Source organism: Diospyros lotus, chromosome 14 (assembly GCF_014633365.1).
Source record: "Diospyros lotus cultivar Yz01 chromosome 14, ASM1463336v1, whole genome shotgun sequence".
NCBI lineage: Eukaryota > Viridiplantae > Streptophyta > Magnoliopsida > Ericales > Ebenaceae > Diospyros > Diospyros lotus.
Window position 1 is genome coordinate 25,334,385 of NC_068351.1, and position 25,307 is coordinate 25,359,691.

A 25,307-nucleotide genomic window follows, 5' to 3' on the forward strand; every position below is an offset into this window, starting at 1 on the left:
ATATAGCTGAAATGGGTTTAACTTTGCTGTCTCATGCTAATATACCTCTTAAATTTTGGGTTGAATCCTTTCAAACAGGAGTGCATCTTATTAATCTGCTTCCTTCATCGTCTCTAAAGTCTGGTATACAATTTGAATTGTTATATCACAAACAACCTAACCACTCGATTCTTCAGCCTTTTGGTTGTGCTTGCTTTCCTTACCTTCATCCCTATCACAAGCACAAATTTGATTTCCATTCTACCAAGTGTGTTTTTCTTGATTATAACCACACCCAATCTGGATATAAGTGCTTGCATCCATCAGGGAGAGTGTATGTATCTAGACATGTCCAATTCAATCCTAGTGAATTTCCCTATCATACTTTGTTTTCTACTTCTTTTTCTTCTCTACCTTAGTCATCAAAATTAAATGGGTATTCTACTGCCTTTTTAGAACCTATCTCTTCATTTTCTAATTCTTCGATGTGTCCTCAAGTAGAACAGTTGTCGATTCCAGCATCATCTAGTGCTGTCTCTGGTGGTACATGTGACAATTTGGCTCCACCTACTAATGCCTCACAAGATCTCCGGCCGTCTATTATTCAGTCACCAAAACCTTCAATTTCTTTACCAAAGCCTAAACCTATTCCAACACCTTCAGCTCACCCTATGATCACAAGATCAAAATCTAAACAACTAGTTGCCCCTTCACCAAATGCCTTAGTGAGTTCCCTTGAACCTAGTGTTAGTGTAGGTGCTCTAGACCTAATCAAATTGGGCATGTTGTATACTAACAATTGCAATTATATTTATTATTAAATAAGGAGTTATTCAATTTCAAAAAAAGTCGTTTTATTAGTTTCTTGTTATTATTGTAATGATCAAATGAAACTAGATAGAAGTTCATATGATGTATACTGTGATTAATCTATAAAGATGTGAGATAATGCATCACAGTTTGTAAACATCATTAAATGTCCCAAGTCGTAGCAATGTCAAGAATGGACATTGACAATTGCAATAAGACTTGTATGTGTTATGTTTTTGCTATCTGATAGCATTGTTGGTCTCACACCCATAGGTATGGGGATGCCTAGACAAGTACATAGGTGACCAATATTGAAAAACATGTCACTGGACATGACTCGCCATGAGAATCCATTTTAGTTATATGTTGATGGAATTCTCATACAAGATAGGTGTAACTAATCCTTGAACCTGAGATTATCACGGTCATCTCATAAGAAAACCAATATGCTTTAACATTGTTATGATGGGCCTAGACAAAAGTTGCACATGGGCGATCGTTGGACATATCGTTAGGCTTATGGAGATGGGTGCATAACTAAGATGGGATTCGTCTATCCCTTAAAAGAGGATGATGTATCTAAGGCGCCTTTGGTGGATATTCACTTTAAATCCATAGCCATGATAAAAGAGATCAATAAAAAGTTATTGATTCGCTTTCTATTAAGTGAGGATATCTAGAGAACCGAAGAAAACTCATGTGATCATAATCAAACAGCACATCGTTAAACTTGAGATCACAAAAGATACATTGACGAGAGAATCGAATTACACAGTAACCATGCTTGTGAAAGATTGTTTACGGATTATGAATCCTTTTGAATAATTGGGTAGACATGATGCCTTACTAGAGGTCAATCTTGTCTTATGTGTTAGTACCGACACATTGCCAACATATTTAGAAGCCTAATGAGTCATACGCAAAAGGTACGGTCTCTAACTTAAACCAAGAGAACGAACGTATGTTTAAGTATGACACTTCGATAAAAAGTTATGCCGTCGTAGATTCTCACGAAAAAAGAACAAATAAACGTAATAACGTCGATTTGATGAGGGGTCTTCATAAAGGAAAGAATTTCCTAAAATGGCAATTGATTAAATTGGAAATAAGTTTCTAATTTAATAATTTCTTATATTTGTTGGAATGGCAAATAGGAAATAAAATATATATATATTGGCTTAAATTAATGTTTGGACTAAATAGAGCATTTGAACCAAATATTAAATTAAATATTATAGTTGGGCTAAATTGGATTTGGACCAAATATTTTATTTAAACTTATAATTGGATTTAGACCATTTAATTAATTACTAGTTGGACTAGTAAAGGGCCGGCCCACATCCATTAAGATTTAGGAAACTCTAGGAGGCCTTGCGCCTCTATAAATTCCCCTTTAGGGGTTGCCCAAAATATGTGTGGTTTTTGTGTGTTGTTGTTTCTCAAGAGTTGAGAAGAGGTTGCCATTCACTCTCTCCCTTTTTCTTTTCTGCATCGATTTGAAACAAGGAGGTTTTTTCTGTCCATACACAAGCCACGAAAAAGAGAAGGATCTAGCACTCTCATTCCGCTCTCCTCACCAAAGAACGCGTGTTGCGTATCACAAGTTAGAAGTCGGATACTTGGACGGCTCGAATCCACAAACGACTCAAAAATCTAAAAGTTATATTTATTTTATTATGTATGTGAATGTTTTGATTTCGACGTTGATCTAATCGCCAGAATCAGGATAAAGTTCAAAATTTTTGAACTACACTACTTGCTCCGTAGCAATCTTAATTTACTTTCACCTAGTTCAGTTCGTGAGGCCCTTTTAGACTCATGAAGGGTTAAGGCCATGGAACAAGAGTACTCAGCACTGCAAAAGAATAATACCTGGGAGTTGGTTCCTTTTTCTCATAATATGAACTTAATTGGTTGTAAATGGGTTTTCCGGGTGAAGTATAATGCTGATGGATCTATTCTTAAGTACAAGGCTAGGCTGGTTGCCAAGGGATTTCTTCAAACTCCGAGAGTAGATTTTGCTGAAACTTTTAGCCCGATAGTTAAGACTCCAACCATTAGAGTTCTCTTTTCTTTGGCAACCACTTTTGGTCGGGAAATTCAACAAGTTTATGTCAACAACGCTTTCCTTAATGGTGATCTAACTGAGACTGTTTTTATGACTCAACCAGAAGGGTTCATAAGCTCTTAGTTTCCTAGTCATGTGTGTCGGTTGAAGAAATCCTTGTATGGGCTTAAACAAGCTCCTCGAGCTTGGTATATGAAACTGAAAACAGCATTACAGAATTAGGGATTTGTTAGGACTGTGTCAGATGCTTCTTTGTTTATCAAGAAGACAACTGGTTATGTGCTTTTTGTCTTGGTATATGTTGATGGCATACTTATCACAGGTTCGGATTCCATAGCGCTTAGATAATGTATTCATGACTTCGACACACATTTCGCCCTTAAGACTCTTGACTCGGTGAATTACTTTCTAGGATTTGAAACATATAGAGATAGCAGTGGTATATATCTAACTCAGTCAAAATATGTTGGTGATTTGTTGAAAAAGACTGCTATGCAAGATTACAAGCCTTTTGCAACTCCTATGGCTGTTGGAAATTCTTTAATTGATGGCAGAGAGTCATTTTCTAATCCATCTTTATACAAAACTCTTATTGGTTCCTTGCAGTACTTAACATATACTCGCCCTGACATAGCCTTTACAATGAATAAATTGAGTCAATTTATGTCCAATCCTAAGGCTCAACATTAGGTAGCTTGTAAGAGATTACTTCGATATCTTAAAGGGACTATTGGCTTGGGGTTGGTCTTCTCTCCTTCACTGGATGATATGTCCTTACAAGTTTACACAGATTCAGACCATGCTGGCTGCAAAGTGACTCGGCGGTCTACTAGTGGCTTTTGTGCTTATCTTGGAAGAAATCTTATTGTATGGGGGTCCAAGAAACAATCGGTTGTTGCTAGATCAATTGGGGAGGCTGAGTACCGAGCAATTGCCTTAGCTGTAACAGAATTGATGTGGCTGAAATCTCTATTTCTGGTATTGGGATATCCATGTGTTGTTATTCCTATAGTGTGGAGTAACAATTTGGCTACCAAGAGCATGGCTGAAAATCCGGTCTTCCATTCTCTACCAAGCACGTTGAGATTGATATACATTTTGTTCGTGAGGAGGTAGAAAATGGTGAAGTGGAAATCAGATATGTTCCAACATCGGATCAGGTGGCTGACATTCTCACAAAAGGATTGTCTAGAGACCAATTCTTATTTTTGTGTCAAAAACTTGGGTTGAAGGTGTCTCCTGTATATGATGATTCTAGTGGTGATGCAAGACTGCCCAAGAATAAGTGCTCAATCTTCATGGAGCCAGATTTGAAGGGGAGTGTGAAAGCATCTAAAGTTTTGTTATAATATTGTTTGTTGTTGCTGTTTCTATCTCTTATGTTTCATGCTATTATTTGCTATTGTTATATTAGTTATTAATGTGATGAGGCGGTTCCTGCTTCATGTGTAATGAGCAGCCTATTTTAAGCAGCTCTTATATTCTTTCTTAATGCAATTAATTTTACACTCAGCAATTCAATTTATAACTTCTCTGTCTCTTCTCTCCAATTTCGTTTCTGTCATTGCTTGTGCCCTAGGGTTTCCTTTACATGCATAACGATAGGATTTGATATTAACCGGTTCAACATTTGGTTTTAGGTTAATTACATGGTCCAAGACACGGCTAGGAGGAAGGGTGTTTGGTTCCACAAAAAGGTCCTTAAGTTCTACCAATAGTTCATCAATAAGGGGTAGTGTGTATACCTGGTTAGGACCACCTTGCTGGTGGCTGATAGTCAATTGCAACTCCCCATATTCTTCTCCATTGTGCTTCTCCTCTACTTCCACAATAGAAAATAGTTGTGTGAGTTGACTCCACTTACTCTTAAGGACTCTCTGTAGCCTCTTACCTATAATCATTTTGCAAGTAGCAGTCTCCTTCCCACTTGTAAGAGTCATTCTTCTACACCCCTTTGCAAATTACACTTCCATCCGATTGAAGTCGAAGCTTATGGGGCTCACCCCTTCATCCAATTTACCCCTAAAACAACATCACAGCCCCCTAGTTGGAGTAGCATGAGATCTGCCTCAAACTTCTCTTCTTGCATTTCCCACATGAATCCAAGGCAAGCCGAATTACTCAATACTCGGTTTCCATTAGCAACAGTCACACTCAGAGGCGATATGCCTGTGAGTGGACACTTGAGTTTCTTGGCAGTGCTCTCATCTAGGAAGCTATGGGTGCTTCCACTGTCAATAAGGATTAACAAACTACCCTCCTTCACCTTGACCTCAACCTTGATTATCTTGTTATTGGTGATTCCTTTGAGTGCATGGAAAGATATCTCTCCATCATCCACTCCTCTAGTTTCTTCGAAACCTTCTACCTCTTCTCCTTCTTCCTCTTCTAGTCTTTCCTCTTTATCTTCTTCTAATAGTAACAACTGGCGTTTGCATTGGTGCCCAGGATAGTATTTATCCCCGCACTTGTAACACACACCAGGTTGCCTCTTTGGTTCATTAGGCCTCCCCCTAGGATATGGACCTCCAAAATTTCTTCCCCCTACATTTCCTTTGATCGAATCTCTGTTGAACCCCTTGTTGTTTCCCCCTTGCTGCCAATTCCCCATGGATACAGCCTTTTGTTGTTGCTTCTATTTTTTCATCAGGGCCTCAACTACCAACTCCTACAATTTAGCACTCTCAGCTGCTTGCCCCACTATTTGCAGTCTTATCATCTTCACCATAGGCCTCAAATCCTCACTAAGACCGCTAAGGAAGCTAGAAACAAAATATGTTTCAGACAAGTGAGGATCATGGTTACTCATTAATGACCTCAACTCTTCGAACCTCTTCAAGTATGACCCAACGTCCCCAACTTGCCTTAACTTGTTGAACTCTCCTATGGTATCCGACATGCTCCTTTCTTCAACTCTCTCACATAGCTTTTCAGTAAATTCCCCCCATGTATAATTCTCCCTTGTTTGGATCCATCCTTGGAACTATGCATCCACCATGTCATCAAAGTAGGCAGCAACCAAAGCTACCCTTCTCTCCTTAGGTGCATTGTACAATTCAAACAATCATTCACACTTCCTAACCCACCATCTAGGATTAGTTCCCTCAAACACGGGTATTTCCATCCGGGGCATGAGGAACCCCAATTGAGGTGGATTAACCCAGTCCTCACGACCTCTTCTTGTCATAGTTTCAACCTCATCCTCCTACTCTACTTCAATTTCAAATGTGCCATTTTCCCAGTTCACCCTTTCATTATGTAAAATCGGTTTTGTTAGTTCTAGGAGGAAAGTCAAGGCCATTCTTACTTGATTTTGCTGGGTAAACATCAACATGAACTATTGAAGTTGGTTTCCCATCTCCTCCCTCATTTGGTTGATGTCTTCCCTCATTTGATTTAGTCCACCTTCTAGCCTCCGCTCTAGTCCGCCTATCGCATTATAGTTCTTCTTAGAGCCCCATTCCAATCGATCCATCTGGCTCTAGAACTCCCCCATGGACGAATTAACTTGTTGGAGTTGTGACTCCATATTCTTCATGCGAGTCCCCTCGACCATCTCTCACGTCACCAATAAGCTTCTTACCGAGATTGAAGCTCTAATACCAAATGTCACTGCTATGTGTGACAATAGCAACTCTTCTAATTTAGTGTGAATTAGAAGAGGTTGTTGGAGAACAATGAAAAAGAACGAGGAAGAGTGAAGAAGAGAATAAGAGAGAAAGATTGAAGAGAGAAAAGTTTGAGAGAAGAAGAAATTAGATTTCTCAATTGATTTTCGATAGCCTATTACTGTAGGATTCAAGAGCGTACATAGTTTGCTCTAGGGGCGCTACCACAGCATATCACCTCTCCCATAACCAATTATTTTTTCCTATTCTAGTCACCTTTACACCTGGTTGTACTAGCTAACAAACTATCCAACTGGAAAAGGAAAGTAAAATTAAAAGCAATAAAAGAATACAATTAATAGCAACCAAAATCCGCAGCAAAATTCAGCCTCCTTTACGTCCTGTGGCATAAGTGGCCTAGACAGTGACTACAAAACTGTAGTCAGTTTAACACTTATCAAATGGACAATATTAACCTAGAAAATGTTCAATATCTTCTATTAATGCATGAACAAAGAATGGCTGTCCAAACTGCCTCTATGTCTTCAGCCTTAAACTTTGAAATTGCATCTCCAATGATTGTAAATTTTGCATCTCATTGGTCAAAGAATGGAAGAGGACCTATTCTTAATCGAGGAGATTATACGAACAGAGGAAGTGGTTATGCTAATAGAGGGGGTAGAGGCTGAGGCAGATCCAATTCTAAGAAAGTTTACTGTCAGTTGTGTGGAGAACCTGGACATTTTGCTTACAAGGCTATCACAGGTTTGACAGAGTGATTTTCTAATCCAAATCCTGGACGAAGTGACAGTATGTCTAAGTTTGATCCAAGATCCTATCTTACTGTTCTTAGTGATTCAGGTGAGGCATTTCTGAGTAAAACAGGTACTGTTCAGGGATCTCACTACAGTAATTTTAATCAGTTTTCAGATAACCAATTTTCTTCTTCATCACATAGCAGTAAGCCCTCCTGGTTTGTTAACTGGCACAACAAATCATATTACCTGGAGTCTTAATAACCTTTCTTTGCATTTTCCTTACCAAGGTGTTGACGAGGTTCCAGTGAGAAATGGTAAAAAAATTGTCCATTTCAAATGTTGGTCTTAGTCAACTTTATACTTAGACTAATCCTACTTCTATTGTTTCTCTATCTAATGTACTTCATATTCCTCATATTAAGTATTATGTGTTTCTCAGCTTACAAGAGACAATAATGTACTTGCTGAATTTAATTCTGACTCTTGTTGGATTAAGGACAAGGATACAAGACTTGTACTAATCCGAGGACACCTTAAAGATGGTCTCTATCAGTTGTCCCCAACGTTTGATTCCACTGCATCTCCTTCTAGCAAGCCTGAAGTTCATTCCACAAATTTGTCTTCGTCTCTTTTCTCAAAGCATTGTAATTCTGTACAATCTACAATGTCTACTGTTCAGTCTTCATCTTTTCATGCCTTGTCTTTGACTGACAACACAGTTCCAAATAAAACTGTGTAATCAGTGGAATTTAATTCTTCTCTTTCTTTCTGTGATTCATGTAAACTTGGGAAACTACATCAACTTCCCTTTTCTACTTAAAAATCACAGTAAAGAAACCTTTGAAATTAGTTTATTCTGATCTCTGGGGTCCAGCTCCCAAAGTATCTACAGCAGGTTATAGATACTACATCATTTTTGTACATGCCTATACCAAATACACATGGCTATATCCATTAGAATGTAAGTCTAATGCCTTATCTACCTTTATTACCTTTCATAAATTTGTTGAATTGCAATTTCAGACTAAACTCGAGGTTTTTCAATCTAATAATGGAGGAGAATTTCAGTCATTTTTGCCATATGTTCAAATTCATGGCATTCAACCTCGCTTAACCTGTCCCTATATATGCCAACAAAGTGAAGTTGCTGAAAGAAAGCATAGGCATATTGCAGAAATAGGTCTTACCTTATTGGCCCATGCTCATATGCCTTTGACATTTTGGGTAGAGGCTTTTCAAACTGCAGTTTTCACTATCAACATGTTACCAGGCTCTCCTCTCAATTATGTCCCTCCATTTGAATTACTCTTATCATAAAAAACCTAAATATTTGTCCCTTCAGCCTTTTGAATGTGCTTGTCTTTCTTATCTTCGACCCTATAACAAGCACAAATTTAATTCTCATTCTACCAAATGTGTGTTTATTGGTTATGGTTATGTGCAAGCTGGTTATAAGCGTTTATATCCATCTGGTCAAGTCTATGTCTCTCGACATGTCCAATTTAATCCTGATGACTTTCCTTTTCTTACTTTGTTTTATTCTTCTTGTTCATCCAATCTGTTTCTGCATCTAGCAGTCTTCCAAGTTTGTTTCTTCACTCATTTTCTTTCTCTACTCCTCAGATAGTGCAGTCCTCTAATCCTTTGATCCATTCACCTACTGTGCCATCTTCAGAACTTTCTTTCTTACCCTCTTCTTCCTCTCAATAACCTTAACTCACTTATTTGTCAAAATCATCTCAAGAACATCCTGCTCCTTCTATTCATCCTATGAGGACTCAGTCTAAATCCAAACCTCTTTTGCCTTCTTCTCCTCATACCTTAGTGAGTACTTTAGAACCTACCTCATGCTTTAGTGGGTACTTTAGAACCTACCTTAGTTCAGGATGCATTATTGAATCCTAGGTGGGTTAAGGCTATGCAAGAAGAGTTTTCTTCCTTACAGCACAATGGTACATGGAAGCTTGTTCCCTTCTCTTCTGATATGAATTTAATTGGCTGTATATGAGTGTTTTGTATTAAGTAGAATCTTGATGGATCAGTTCTATAGTACAAGGCTCGATTAGTGGCTAAAGGATTTCTTCAAAATCATGGTATAAATCATGTTAAAACTTTTAGTCTTGTGGTTAAAGCTCCTACCATTCATGCTCTACTTCCACTGGTTGTCACTTTTGATTAGGACATTCAACAAGCTGATGTGAACAATGCTTTTCTTAATGGTGATTTGACTAAAACTGTGTATATGTCTCCGCCTGAATGTTTGTTAGCTCTACATATCCTTCTTATGTTTGTCAACTAAAGAAATCTTTGTATGGTCTCAAACAAGCTCCTCGAGCTTGGTACACAAAACTTAGGACTGCATAACAACACTGGGGTTTTGTGCTGAGCCTGAGTGTCAAATCCAAGATCTGAAAGAGGGCACTTCTGGTATTAAGGAAGAAGATAGAAGAATTGGCCAGAGAGAAGAATCGAGAGAATTTGAGAGAGTTGTAGAGAAAGAGTGGGAAAAGATGTGAAATGATCCTCACATGATTCTCATCCTCCCGAGTGAGCTTTTATTTATAGGTTGCATACACTCTAGAGAGATCTAAATAATTAACTCTCTGCTGTTAGTTCCCCAAGTGGCAATGTGCAGCTTGGGTTCTAATTACAATAATGCCATGCAACTAATTACTACCACTAATAACAATTATGCCCTTGGGCCATAACAACCCTCCTCCCCTTGAATTATTTCTTGTTCCCAAGAAATCAAAGAAGCCTTGTCACCTAGGGATATTGCTGGAGTAGATCTGGCAAGTACTCCCATGTGGTGTTGCCAAGGTACAAGTGTGTCCACTGCACCAAGACCTAGGTGAGAGGGATGGAATCCTAGTAAATCACCCTTTTATCAGCACTACTAGGGGTTCTACTTCCACAGTTCTATCTTCAACCAATTCAGGAACCTCCCCACTGACTGCATCAGTTTTTCCTACTGCCTTCTTTAGGAGAGATACATGAAACACTGGATGTCACAACTGGACCTTGAAAAAGATATACAAATTAGGCAAGGCATACATATCTATCCACAAAATTCTATTGTCATGAATTTATAACAGCAAGCATAACAATTCTGTCAAAAAATATTTATTTGATAAGCAAATAATTTCTATAGCACCAAAGAAGGGATACCAAATAAGAGTTGCCTTAAAATCTCTCTCTTTTATTGGGCACATCTGGTAGCATCCATCATACCATGAGATGACACCATACCATCCAACTCAACAAGATTTACCACAGCAACAAAGGATCTTAAAAAAAAGTAATTAAGCCTATCAGCCACACCTTGGTCCTTGGCTACTCAAAAAAGTAGAATGCTATCCGATAATTAACTAATCAAGCATGTCTTACTGATTAAAAAATGAGTAAAGCACATCCATATATTTGGCAGTTGAGAGTCCAAACTCCAAATAAGCAATTAGGTAATCAATTCCATAAAGCATCCATCAACCACACGACAAAAGCTGAATAAGAAAAGGACTCAAAATGCACCAAAGCAAATTGAGATTCTTAAGAAATAAAAAGAAAAAAGTTCCGCACCTTCCAGAATTTAATAGTTTTATCATTAGTAGATAGAAGAAATAAGGCTCCGTTAGCTGTTTGACACCATCTGATCTTGTTTATTTTCTCCTCAATCTCCAAGCTCTTTAGATAATCAAACTGGAGACAGAGAAAGAAATTAAGTTAGAATGTCAATCCACCAAGCAAAAGGAGGAGTGAAGAAAATGCAGGCCTCAGGTTCATGGCTCTGAAACTCGGTTTTATAACGAAACTCTGGATGTCTATGAATTGGGTAATCCATCCTCTCTAGATCTTTGTGGCTTCCATCTTGCTACATATCACATTGAAGATATAGTTACAGCATAGAAACAAATAGAAACACTAACAAGAAGATTATCTGATTTAATATACAAAACCCAAAGAGCACCACAAGCATACATCCTTTGTGTCAGTTCTCTCAAATAATACCACTCTGCCCCCCCGATCACCAGTAGCAAGGTGGTCACCAGTGTTATCAAATTCAATTGCTGAGATGATATCAACTGCAAAAAATAATTTAAAGCAGAAAGATATCAGAATTGCAACAGGACAAGAGAGCTGAATTGAGAACTGCACTATGATCCTGCCCAAATGCATGAAGAACGGGTGAATTCAACTCTTATGCAAAAGATTATTTATGTATTTTGTTCTTCAACGTAAAGGAAGCATCTATTACACAAGAATGCACAAGCACACGTGCTCCCCCCTGCAGGGGGGAGGGGGGGGAGGGGGGAGAAGAGAGAGCATTACAATATCCATAGATGTAAACAAATGTAAAGGATAAAGAGCAATGTTATAAGGACTTTCTATCCCTCTTGGGTACCAGTGTCCCTAAAATGTGACAATAGTACAGAACATGTCCAACACCAGGGGATCTCAATGCTTATACCATTGTTTTATGCTGCACCTTTCTACCATCATCAAGTCAACAAATATTATGATCATATAAACTCTCATGGACCAAGAGAAGAAATTTTTAGTATACCACAAAATCTAAGATATGACCATATTAATTGTCCAACTTTGTCTTGTTCAGCAACATTATAGAAATAACTTCAGCAATGGTGACAGTTACTGTATCAGCTCACAAGTATGGATTAGCCAATAATAAGATTATCTGAAAATTGTGAACAGCCTGCTCATGGTTACTAGAAAGTATTTTTTATTTTTTAACTAGAAAAGTTTCCCTGAAAATTTATCTGAATGGGAATGAAAAAGGAAACCGATGGGAAACATTTCTAATGTTCTCACAATTCAGAAGAAACATGTCAAAAACTCTTCAAAAGCAGTACACACAATTCTTGCTATATGAATTCCATACACATTATCCACCAATACACTTTATCAATCCATCGATTTTGCCACCATATCTTATAAAGGTTTCATTTTCAGCAATTAATCAACTACAACAACCATATGAGCCTTGGCCAAGCATCATGAGATCACCACCTCCATTCTCAACACCCCCCCCCCCCCCCCCCCCAGCACTCCAACTGCTTGTGGCCATCTCCTTTGAGAAAGCAATTCTCCCCACTACCATTTCATCTTACTTTTTCTCCCCTCCATTATATTGATATCTATAAATTCAAATATAAGTGTGGGTGCACACACAGGTGGGCACAGACGTGCACACACATATTAGTGTGTGTGTGTGTGTGTGTGTGTGAGAGAGAGAGAGAGGGACTTCTCTAGAAAAGAAAACTTAAGTTTTTTAATCATACTAATATGCATAATAGTAATAAATATATGTGCTAGCATATATAGTGTTGGAAGAAGTTATAATCCATTAGGAGTCTTGTAAATTATCTTGTTAGCTGTAAATTGAGTTGTAATCTTTCCCTATTTTTTAGGAGAATATCTAAGAGATAAGTTAGCTAATATTTAGGAGATAGATGAGCTGGTATCTAGGAGATAAAGTTAACTATTTTTAGGACTCTGTGTGTATAAAGTTCGATTACCATTGAATGAATAAATCACGATAGTTTTCATTCAATTTTCTACCGAAATTCTTCATATAGGGTCAGTGAAATTGGTAATGAAGATTTCTTATTAAAGAGAGAGAGAGAGAGAGAGTCTTGTTTGTTGTTTTTATTAAGCACAACATAGTAATTTCAAAAGGATATATACTTTTTTAATGTCAGAATAATAAAATTCTATTAGTGACTCGCATTTTTATGATAGAAGGGGGAACTTGTTACAAAAGAGGTTGGGGGGTGTAGCTAGTCTCACTCTTTCAATAAATTTCAGAGGACTATAAATTTTGTCTTACAGCAGTGTCACACAAATAAGACCAATATGTAATTGAGCATCCCTGGTGCACAGGGTTCCTTGTTATGTGAGGGGTCATCCTTGCATGCAACCTTAAAATAATGCTGCTCTTTTACAAGTTACAACAATAGTACACGTTTACCCCCACATGATTCTAAAAGCAAATTCCATATAAAAAGATCTAGTGAAACAACAAATAGTGATGGATTAGAAGTGCACAAAAGACCTTAAGGAATTGAGAACCAAACTAATTCTTAGGCCTTGTTTCGGAGAGATTTATTAATAGAGTGGAATGAAAATGAAATGGAATGGAACATAAAATATTTTCTCCTCATTTGGGAGAGTAGGGGATGGAAAGTAACGGAAAATGGTTCTACTTGTTTGGGAGGGTAATGGAAATGGATACAATGAAAGGGTATTAATCAGAAACCGACCATTATACCCTTTCTGTGAAATGACAGAATATGATAAATAAGGACAAACTTGAACTTTCAAAAAAGCTATTAAGGTTAATGTTGTCAAAACAGAAAATTTAGTTTTCCATTCATTCTCCCCCAATTTTGGGAAGGAGGAAAAAATCCTTTAGAAGGAAACACTTTTCATTTCCATTCCATTACTAATGTCTCTCCCAAACAAGGAGAACCCTCTTCCACTCCATCCAATTCCATTCCATTGCCCTCTCCCAAACACACTGTTACCTCTTTTGCTCATTTTGGATTGGCACTACTATAGTATTGGTTCAATTCCAGATCTGAAAGTAGATGACACAATGACTCCAGTTAGGTTTCAAGTAAAACCATCATTTAGACTCAAATTAATCCATACCTGGATACAAACCAACCAACCAAACCAAATTGGTTGGTGGTTGAATTGAATTAGAATAACCTTCTCAATTTTTATTTGTAGACTGCAATTTGTTAAAAATTTAGAATGTTAAATCTTATTCCTATAAGTATGCAACCATTATCCAGAGTTTACTTGAGATTTTGGGTTCTAAGTTACGGTGTTTACCAACACTATATGTATCTGTCTCGGTGTTGATTTTTTGAGGCAAAAGCAATTAGGATACGGTGGGTCAAAAGTCTGAATCACAACAAGCTTCTTGTAAAGTTTGCTAAGTATGGTAATTGTGTTTAAATGTTAGAAGGTTACTCTCCTTATATTATATATAAAAGAGAAGAAATTTTGTTAAGAAGAAAGAGTGGAGTACACATAACAAAGGATACAGCATTGTCTACAGAGAATACACAAAGAAACAAAAAAAGAATTAGCATATACCCAGGAAACAAAAAATTAGAATAAGAGAGAAAGACCAGTGCCATTGCACATCCAAGAAGCACAAGCCTCTTAAACAACCAAGAGTTATGGTCCACAAAGAAGTTAGATGGACAATCTTTGACCAGAGAAAATCAGTTGAAAGCTATCTATTCCAAAAGATTATGTCATTCTGCTCATTCCAAATGCACCATACTATCAAAAGAAGTGCATTCCTCCAAAGAAATCTTATTCTCCTTTTTAAAACCAAATCCCAAAAATGTTGAGCCAGAAAATCCCCAAGAGAAAGCAAGCAAACCCACAACTTCCCCAAAATGGAAAACAACTTGCTCCAAATATTGGAATGATGACAATACAGAAAAAGATGTCCATTTCTCTCATTACTGTTAAGGTATAACACACATATAAAGAGAAACAGATACGAGACCTTCACCTTTAACAGAGATAAATACTGTTGATCTTAGGAGATCATTAGTGTTGATCTTATGAAAAGCTCATTGTCTTGCATACCCACTTATATCATGTCTCTGTTCACCATTCTCACGTCTATTACTAATCATTTGTAGAAATTGGAGAGTGATTTTTTGTGAGGTCATATCAAGTATGACTTTAAGTATATCATTTAATTAGTTGGGATAAATTATGTGTCCCTTCGGCCAATGGTGGTTTGGGAATTAGGAAGTTTAAGAGCTCTTAATAAAAGCCCTCTTGGGTAATGGTCACGGAGGCTTCCAAGTGTGGGGTTTTTGGGAAAGGGTCATCATACACAAGAATGACTCTCAGTTTCTTTTCTTTTCTTTTTTTGTGTGCATGTGTGATGGGGAGGGGAGAGTCTATATGTCATGTTGGGTCTCCTCTCCAGTCCTCATAGAGACTTGTTTCAGAACAGTGTGCGGCCATTAAGAATAGAGCATAATTTATGCATAATTAGTAGGATTGGAAAACAGATCCATTGATAGTTGTGTCTAACATTCAACATAAATGAGAACAGAGCAATGTGAGGACAAATGTGATTGGCATCTGTTAAATGATAAAGTCCTGACACAGGAGCATATTCTTTGTTTTTTTTTTTTTATTTGTGTTTACGGTTAATATTTAAGGCAATAATTTCAGAAGTATTTTATATTATTATCTTTAATAAATAGTCATGCAATTAGCATGTGACTTTTAATATAGATGGATGCATAAGACTAGAATGATTCCTTTGTGATAAATGGCTAGAATTTATTATTGTTGTAACCCTAGTATAAATAGACTTTTAAAACACTTTGTTGTTCTCTTTATTTGTTTATTCTATGGGGCCTTTTCTGATAATTGACTTTTATTGAAAGTTCTCATGCTAGTCAAAAGCCTCCCCAAGCTCATTTTAATAGCTTCACTCAGATCCATCTCTCCACAAATAACTTGTGATGTGTGGTAAGCTTGTGGATAACTGGTCCTTTTTTCATAAGTAGGTCATGGTTAACAGCTATGGTCAATGTACAATTAATAGGGGCCAATTGAATAATAGTTCTGTTGGTGGAAGATAAGGAAGATAAAGCTAGAAGGCTGGCTCGTGCTAAGGAATAAACCGAGAGATACCAGATAATCATCATTCATCTCTTTCTTATCTCTTGTTTATAATAATCTGTTTCAATTTATTATCTGCTTAAGTTTGATTATTTAATTTGTTTGTGTTGTAATCTAGAGCTATAAATTAGGAGTTATCTAAGAGCTGTAAATTAGGAGATATTTTAGGAGTTAGAGTTGAAGTAGAATTAGTAATAAACTAGGGAACTTGTGTACTTATATTCAAGGAATAAACAGAGAACTAGCGAGGTAAAATTTATTCAATCTACATAATTTTATCAAGTTCATATAATGTAAATTCTCATAAGTCATATGAGTCATAACCTAATATAAATAAAAAGAACACACATTGGTAAACTTCTACATTATAAGCAATAACTATAATAAAAGCTCCAACAAACATTCAATTCTTAAGGAAACCAATAATAATTCACTTTCAAATCAATGAAGGCAGACAAAGAAGAAACAAATGAAGCTATGGCAGACAGGAATCACCAAATTAGACCAAGAAATTGCAAAAGAAGAAACAAACGAAGAAATTGCAATAAAAGAAACAGACAAAGCTATATACCCCTTTTAAGTTGAATCAAATGCAGCACCAAGCAATTGGAGATGTGAACCGATTCGTGTTGCATGGAAACGGAGACACCGAGCAGGTGAGCATGGAAACATCAATTCGTGTTTGTGAATCGATGGCGGCTCAGCTAGCAATTTGTGTTTGTGAATCGACAGTGACATCCAGCAATCAAAGTTGTGAATCAACGGCGACACTAAGCACTGAGCAACCATGTGATAAGGGGGAAAGATAGAAGGTTGTGACAAAAGTGTTTGAGAGAGAGAAAGGTTCCCAGAGCCAGAGGGCATCCCTTGAATCAAAATTAATACTATGTTAGCTAGAGACGAAAAAAATTATGTCTGTGCATAAAAGCTAAAATCGGTAAAATCGTTATCCAACTCAGGATTCTATCAATTTTACCAAGTTGAATCGGGATTCAATCCAATTCTACCATAATTTAGATTTTATATGGTCGTTGAATCATTTAAAAGTTCCTGACACGTAAAATCGTAAGAGTTGAATAGGGATTTTGACAACCATGTTCTCTATCGTTCGAGCCAAGAAAAGCAAGCGTCTGGTTATGCTTGAATCTCAACAAACTAAAGGGTCCGCCATGGTATCAAGGAAGCCTAATGGAGGAAGGACAACCATGGGGAGTCAGACTAACCGCCTTAAGCCATCTAATAAGGATGGTCTTTGGTGCATGTTTGTAAGAAGCCACAACAGAGAAAATTGTTTCAAGCTTCATGTAAAGGCTCAGGTTCTAAGTCGAATTAGTGGATTAAAGGGACAAGCACAATAGTCAACAAACACTACCAAAATGACATATCAGTCCCAAGATGCTTCTGCTAGCAGTGATGAACTTGGTGGACTAAGTATGGAGGAAATTGAAAAGTTGAGAGGTTTCATCCAATCTCTTTCAGGCTATAGTTCTGCATGCTCTCTAGCCACCTCTAGTAAGTGTCTCTTTGATTGTTCCTTTAATGCTCATGTCAACCCACATACTTCTTCGTGGATTCTTGACTCAGGTGCAACTAATCACATGACATTGTGTCCCATTTTTTTTGCAACCTACAAACCCCTTTCAGGCCACAGAGGGATTGTTGTTTCAAATGGCTCTCATATTCCTATTGCTGGTCAAGGCAACATCAATCTCATCCCCATATCCCATTAACTAATGTTCTTCATGTTCCCAAGCTATCCACCAACCTTTTGTCCATAAGCTAGCTTACTAAGTCTTTGAATTGCAGTGTTACCCTTTTTTACGCACATTGTATTTTTCAGGAGAAGATTTTAGGGAGGACAATTGGACTTGTTAAGGTTAAGGACGAACTTTACCATCTTGAGACAGTGAGCACTTTGAATGGCTCAGGGCACTAGTTGGCTCTCTCATCACAATGTCACCCCTCCCCTACTATTTCTAAGATCTTGTTGCAACACTATTCATTTGGCCATTCTCCCTTTAAGTCTCTTAAAAACTATGTTTCCTCTCTTATTTCACAATGTATCTCTTGACAATCTTCATTGTGAAGTCTGTGAACTTGCCAGACATCACAGGACTTCTTTTCCCTTGGTGAACAAAAGAGTTGTTTTTCCTTTTCCATTAATTCATAGTGATGTATGGGGACCTTCATGGGTTCGTAATTGCACTGGGGCTCAATGGTTTGTTTCCTTTATTGATGATTATGCTTGGGTCACTTGGGTTTACCTCATGCAAGATAAATCTCACGTTTCCACTATTCTTCCTAATTTTTGTCGCATGATCAAAACCTAATTCAGGGTGTGTATAAAATGATTTCACTCGAATAATGCCAAAGACTACTTTAACCATTGTTTCAACCACTTTTTCCTTAAATAATGCATTATTCACAAGTCTGCTTGTGTCATATACCCCTTAACAAAACGAGGTGGTTGAAAGGAAAAATCATCACCTCTTAAATGTTACTTAGTCCTTGTTATTTTAGTCTTGTGTACCTAAACAATTATGGGGGGAAGTTGTTCTCACCGCCACTCATCTGATTAACTGTCTCCCCTCTCGCTCCCTTGACAACAAGAGTCCTATTTGGCTTCTAAACCATCACTACCCGTCTGTCTCCTTTTCCTCCACTTTATCTCCAAAAGTTTTCGGGTGCACGATCTATGTACACCTTCATCCACATAGTCGTGACAAGCTTGACCCTCGAGCTCTCAAGCATATCTTCCTTGGGTATTTTAACACTCAAAAAGGGTATAAATGCTATCATCCATCTACTTGTAAATTCTTTATCTCCATGGATGTTACCTTTCATGAAACTATTCCCTTTTTCTTCTCCTCCCCACCTCATCTTCTAAGGGAGCACTCGAGTGAAGATGAGGATCTTACTCTTGACACTCGTTTATCTCTTCCTTTATCCTCTCAACCATTGATCTAGCTGAGACAGCCTCTTTCACCTAGTACCCTTCCATCCCCACCTTCTACAATTCCATCAAACACTAATTGTGATGAGCACACAGCCAAATTACAATGACCAACCTTGAATCCAAGAGAACCTCTTCTCTACTCAAGAAGGAAGGAAATTGATCCTAGACCCACACAAGTTCAAGATTCCTGCCTAGATGAAGGTAATACCACTATCCCTTTTTCAACCTTTGTGGAAGAATCCGAGTCTCATGACCTTGACCTACCCATTGCATTAAGAAAAGGCACCCAAGAATGCACCAAATGTCCTATCTACCCTATATCCTAGTTTGTATCTAAACATAGATTGTCCTCACAATATCAAGCCTTTCTTACCTTACTAGACACTATAGAAATCCCAAGATTTGTTTATGAGGCATTAAAGGGTAAGAAGTGGACATCTGCTATGGAGGAGGAAGTGAAAGCACTTGAAAAGAACAGGACTTGGGAGGTTATACCTAGGCTAAAGGATAAGAAACCAGTGGGATGTAAATGGGTGCTTGTCAGGACCTCGTGTCCTGACAATGGAATTATCCTCAGATGGGGGGAATTAGAGTTTAGAAAGAAAAGAAAAAGAAAGAAGAGAACGCAGAAGGAGATTGAACATAGGAGTCAAGGAAGAGAAATTGAGAGAAAGAGAAGGAATTGTATGATTCTGCTATAAATTTCAATGATGCTTTTATTGAATAGGGAAGCCCTTATATAGCCCCCTTTCCCTGCCACTCTTTGGTAGTTACAACCTAGTTGTTATTCTAACAGTACAAATCCCCTTTAACCATCTAATTGCCCCCAACAACCTAAACCATCTAACTGCCACCCAATAGCCTAAACCAACTACTATTACATACTTCAACCATTTTAACCGTCTATTGTTACAATAACCATCTATTGTTACAACCATAGTAAGAAAAGATACAGTTTACCCTGGAAACCCATAGGGTCCTGACAATTACCCCCCTGATGTAGAACTTTCTTGTCCTCAAGAAAGTGAGAAAAGCCAGCCAACTTTTTGTCCTACTTACCATTTTTTCCCCATTTGCAATGGTTATCGTTAATGGCTGCACCCTTGCAATCGTACACCCCAACTTCTTTGTTGTTTCTTCGCCTATAAAGTTGTGTGTACTTTCTCTATTGATCAAAACCATCAGCTTCTAATTTCTCGTTGTCCCTTCCATCTTGATAGTCCTACTATCCACCAGTCCCCTTAATGAATGTAAGGAGATTGCTCCATCCTCCACTTCTTCTGCCACAACCTCTTCCCCATGTGGAACGTCATTAGGCGTGAGCATTTCTTCACCCCCTTTCAATATTAATAGCTGTTTTTTACACTGATGCCCCTATACGTATCTATCTCCACACTTGTAACACTAGCCCGCCTATCTTAGCCGCTCAAAGATCCCCGATCAGCCTTCAAATAATGGATTTCCCACTATCACAAGTAGAACAACATTGCCCTTCATGTTTTGGCCAATTTTCCCTGCTTCCTTACCCTTACAGGTGAAGACCATTTGATTGCTACCAAAAGAAAGCTATTGTTTCTTCATCAACGCTTCCACCAGCATCTCCTATAGCCTAGCACCTTCAGTCGCCTCCCTAACTGATTTTGGTCGCCGTATCTTGATCGTCGGCCTAAGTTCGTCGTTCTGGCCACTTATGAAACTCGAAACAAAATAGGCTTCACTTGAACCAGGATTCAGTGTATGCATAATGGACTAAAGTTCTTCAAATCTCTCTTGGTATTGTTGGACCGATCCCACCTACTTCAACTTATTAAATTCTTCCACGACATCTGCCAAATTTGAGTCCCCAAACCTGGTACAAAAGTCTTCCACGAATCCTGACCACCTATTGCTTTCTTGCGACCCATGCTAATTCTGAAACTAGGAGTCGGCCACGTCGTTTAGGTAAGTCGACGCCAACACGATCTTCTAATGCTCTCGAATCTGATACAAAGCGAACAATTTTTCGCATTGACGGATCCACCATCGTGGATTTTTCCCTTCAAACATTGGTAAGTCCAACTTTGGCATAGGAAATTGAGGATATGAGTCAGTAACTTGCACTCTCGGCCTCCTGCTTGCCACTTGATCCTCAATTAACTCTTTTGCCGCTACGATCTCGACCTCCACCTCCAGAGATTTCGCTAACCTCGGGCTTGATCCAACTTTGGTCAGAACCGACTCCGTCCTTTCCTTCGGAGGAAAATCAGAAGATAATCGCATTTGAATTTGTCCCATGAACATCAACATGAAGCTCTACACCTGATCGCACACCTCACGGATTTGACTTGCCACATCTTCACGCATCCGAGAAAAGCACATCCGACACAGCAGCAGACACTTGTTGCAGTTGCACCTCTGTAATACTCGGAAAATTATTAAGAGTATAAATGGTATTTGATGAAGGGTATAACCGGAATTATCGAAAGAAAGAGGTTGTAGGGTACACTATCGATGTTTTAAGAGACCGAAAGAAGTACCCCGGACCCAAGATGGCCAAGGAAAATAGTATAGTATCAACAAGTAATACGAGTTATGATTTTAGGTGATGAAAGAAGTTGGATCAGGAACAATTTTCGGTATAGCTATCGAGCGGGCTGAGAAAACCGAATCGACGTAGGAAACGTCTGAAAAATCAACGGAGCATGCTGAGGTAATTTATGTGTAGAACAACCCTTGAGCGAATTCGGGTTAAAACGAAGAGATTTAAAGGTCAAAACGAGCAATCGGACCAAAGTGCAATTTTCTAATTTAGCCCGAGGGAGGTCAAAAAGGTAATTTTTTAGAAGTTCCAAGGGTGAAATGAATAATACAGATCTTGTAGGCCTTAATGGTGGTATTGGATAATTCAGGGGTGCTTGGGAAAGGGCAGAATTGTCATTTGAAGAAAACATGGGGTCAAAGTGTAATTAATGAAAATTGCAAATGTGAACGCAAAGAGGATTTCGGCCTCCGCACTGCCGCCACACGTGACCGCCGTTTCCAGCGATGGGACGGCCGAGGGTGGTCTGGGGGAGGTTGTACATGGCGTGGGCTGGTTTGGGGGCCAAGCCTTGGCCGCTGATTAGCCGAATTTTGGCTATAAAAGGGCAAGGGTTTCGGCCGAAGATGAAGACACAAATTGGCCGCGATTTTGCATGTTTTTGAAAGATTTGTCAAGGGGCTTTTGCTCCATGGATCGAGTAAAAGAGTTCTGAAGCATTTAGAGGATTTTCATCAAGGTTTAGAGGCTGTTTGAAGCTCGTCAGAAAATCCGAAGTGGTCCGCTTTGCCGGACCTGCAACTGGCCGTTTGGGCCATTTTTCGATGGCCTTTCGGCCTGAGATTGGTCCTTCTAGGATCGACTTGATGAGGGCTTTAAGATGGTGCAATCAGATCAGTCATCGAAGTCGGCGGCGGCGGCCGAAATTTTGGAGAAAACAGTGGCGCGTGAGCTGCACGCGCCACACACCACCCGCACCCACGCACTAGGAGCGTGAGGGCGCGTGAGAAGGGTAATTTTGGTAATTTCTCTTCTAGTACTTTTATTGATTTATTTTAGGATTTTTCATGTTGAAACATTTGGGAAAATATTTGAGGAGATAATTATTTTGGAATTATCAAGGTGAAAATTGGGAGAAAATAGAGGAAATTAAGGAAAAATTAAGGAAAATGGATTTTAATGCTTCCTTAATTAAATATGATGTTTAGGGAATGTCATGGCTCGAGGTTGAGTATAAGTTCAAGGGTTTGTGATTTGACACGCAAATCGAGGCAGTGTACAAGGATCGAGGCGATTCAAATACGTTCGAGGTGAGTGGTCTGACTCGACTTTTACCCTTGTTTGGAAATGTCTTGGTGTAAAGTGTAGTGAGTTCAAGTGAGCGGTCTTACCAGAACTCGGGATGCTATGCTTATGCGTTTTATTCATGTATATATGGCATCATTTGCATATTGATCATGTGGTAAATTGCATCAACTGTTTTTACTTACAAAAGAGTCGGTGCATGGCGTGTAATTTTCATATCATCGGGGTATTGGTTTTCGTGTCGTTGTTGGGTCCGTGTGGGACGGGATGGGGTCTTCTTGAGAATGGGCACTCGAGGATTAAGTATGTCGCGGCAAGGTCAACCCCAATGGTGTGTGGAATAGATTTTCCACAGGAGGTTGAGCATGTCAGGGAGATTTCTCAAGTTGGACGTATTTGCATGTTGTCGTTTTGTCTGTATATGCCATCCTCGTATGTCTTTCATGCATTATGTAAATTGTTCATGCCATCACTTAGATGTTTTATCATCTAACCTAAGTTATGCCCCTGGAACATTCAAACGTTCCAGCCAGGGACTGCTGCGAGGGCGAGGACGTGGCCAGTTGAGGGTCAATGGTGTTTAGTTTGATAGTCATTGTATCTTTCTGGAGGCTTTAGTATGTAATTCGGTTTATGTATAAACAATTGTGCGATAATGATGTTATCATTTGGTAGTTTGTAGTACGTAGTTCGGTGTAGAAACACCTTGTATGGAACTCGTGGTAGGCCATGGTATTAATGTTAATATATCCGCTGGGTTATAAAATGTCTCATTTAGTTGTTAAGATTATTGATCTTGTTAGTTAAACGGGCAAGACTGGGGTTCTCGGGATTCGATATCTGCATGTGAAGATTGTTCTTGAAATCACCGCGCGTGATAAACTTGGAAAGAAAAAAAAAGATTCTCGAAAATACCCTTATAGTGACACGCCCCGCGAGGTGGGGTGTTACAACCTCCATCTGCTTCATTCTTGTACCATCCACCATCACCACATGAACTGAAGTTATCCACCGTCGGCCAAGACTCAAATTTCTGGGCAGCCCTTCTTCAATTCAAACAACCAACGCCTACTGAATCGACTTTATCTGCCTAGTTCGACACCAAGATCACTCACCTCACAATGCTAGACCCAATTGAGCTCGTCCAATTCTTGGGTCAAAGGAATTCAGCCGTCAAAGTTTCTGGATCTCCAGCAGCCAAGATGAATATAGTTAGAATACTTATTTCCCTTGCTACTTGTTTTAATTGGCTATGACTGCAATTTGACGTTAAGAATGCCTTCTTACATGGTGATTTAGAAGAGGAAGTTTACATGGAGACTCCTATGTTTGAAGGATTATTAGGGGATAATAAGGTGTGTCGGTTGAAAGGACTTGTATGGGCTAAAACAGTCTCCGAGGGCGTGGTTCGAAAGGTTTACAAAGGCAATGAGGGAACTGAGATATAAACAAAGTTAGGGAGGTCATACCTTGTTCATCAAGCATAATGGAGAAGGTAAGATCACAGCCATATTGGTTTATGTTAATGATATTATTATTACAGGGAATGATGATACTGAAAGACTTGCTCTAAGAGAACATTTGGCACAAGAATTTGAAATTAAAGATCTCAATAAACTAAGGTACTTTCTTGGAATTGAAGTAACTTATTCAAAAAATAGCATATTTCTATCCCAAATGAAGTATATTTTGGACCTGCTAAAGGAAACAGGGAAACTTAATAGCAAGGCAACAAGCTCTCCCATTGATCTAAATCACAAAATAGGGTCAAAAAATGAAGGCAATGCAATTAATAAAGACAGGTACCAAAGGTTGGTTGGTAAGCTAATATATTTGTCTCATACCAAGCCTAATATCACTTACTCCATTGGAATAGTCAACCAATTTATGCATGACCCAAGGGAAGAACATCTACAGGTTGTTAACCGCATCCTACATCACTTGAGGCAACTCCGAGGAAAGGAATCATGTTTCAAAACAATAGTGGTACGACTCTAGAAGCGTATTCTGATGCTAACTATGCAGGGTCACTTATGGACAAACAATCCACATCAAGTTACTGTACATTTCTAGGAGGAAACTTGGTCACATGGAGGAGTAAAAAGCAAAGTGTGGTTGCGAGATCAAGTGTCAAGACAGAGTTCAAAGCTATGGTTCATGGAGTATGCGAACTTATGTGGCTGAGAATTATCCTAAATGACCTGAAAATCAAACTAGAAGGAACGATAAAATTATATTGTGATAACAAGTCTACTATCAATATTGCTCACAATCCAATCCAGCATAATCATACCAAACATATAGAGATCGATAGACATTTCATCAAGAAAAAAGTGGATAGTGGCAAAATCAATACTCCTTATATGCCAATAGAAGATCAATTAGCTGACGTCCTAACCAAAGGTCTTGCACCGACAAGATTTTAGGAGATTACATGCAAACTAGGAATGGTCAACATTTACTCGCCAGCTTGAGGGGGAGTGTTGGAGAAACCAAGTTTAAATAGAGGCGGAAAGGAGATGAGAAACCGAGTTTGAACAGAAGATAAGATGATAAAGAATATTTGAAACTAAAGAGATAAGAAAGATGAGAAGATAGAGATAAAGAGATAAGTGGT

The 25,307-nt window shown here is 38.5% G+C and overlaps 1 protein-coding gene across 7 annotated transcripts in view; it reads right to left on the reverse strand.

Moving 5' to 3' along the window:
• The window catches only part of LOC127790477 (serine/threonine protein phosphatase 2A 55 kDa regulatory subunit B beta isoform-like), a 74,148-nt gene that overhangs the window by 44,946 nt on the left and 3,895 nt on the right, over positions 1 to 25,307 (reverse strand). For 4 of the 7 annotated variants that reach the window (XM_052320006.1, XM_052320005.1, XM_052320010.1 and 1 more), the window contains exons 2-4: positions 11,199 to 11,302; positions 10,993 to 11,091; positions 10,800 to 10,919 (exon numbers count right to left, since the gene is read on the reverse strand). In XM_052320006.1, coding sequence (XP_052175966.1) covers positions 10,800 to 10,919; positions 10,993 to 11,091; positions 11,199 to 11,302 — 323 coding nt within the window. Of the gene's footprint in view, positions 1 to 10,799; positions 10,920 to 10,992; positions 11,092 to 11,198; positions 11,303 to 16,482; positions 16,778 to 25,307 lie in introns of all 7 variants that reach the window. The other 3 variants (XM_052320007.1, XM_052320009.1, XM_052320008.1) reach the window with 3 other exon arrangements.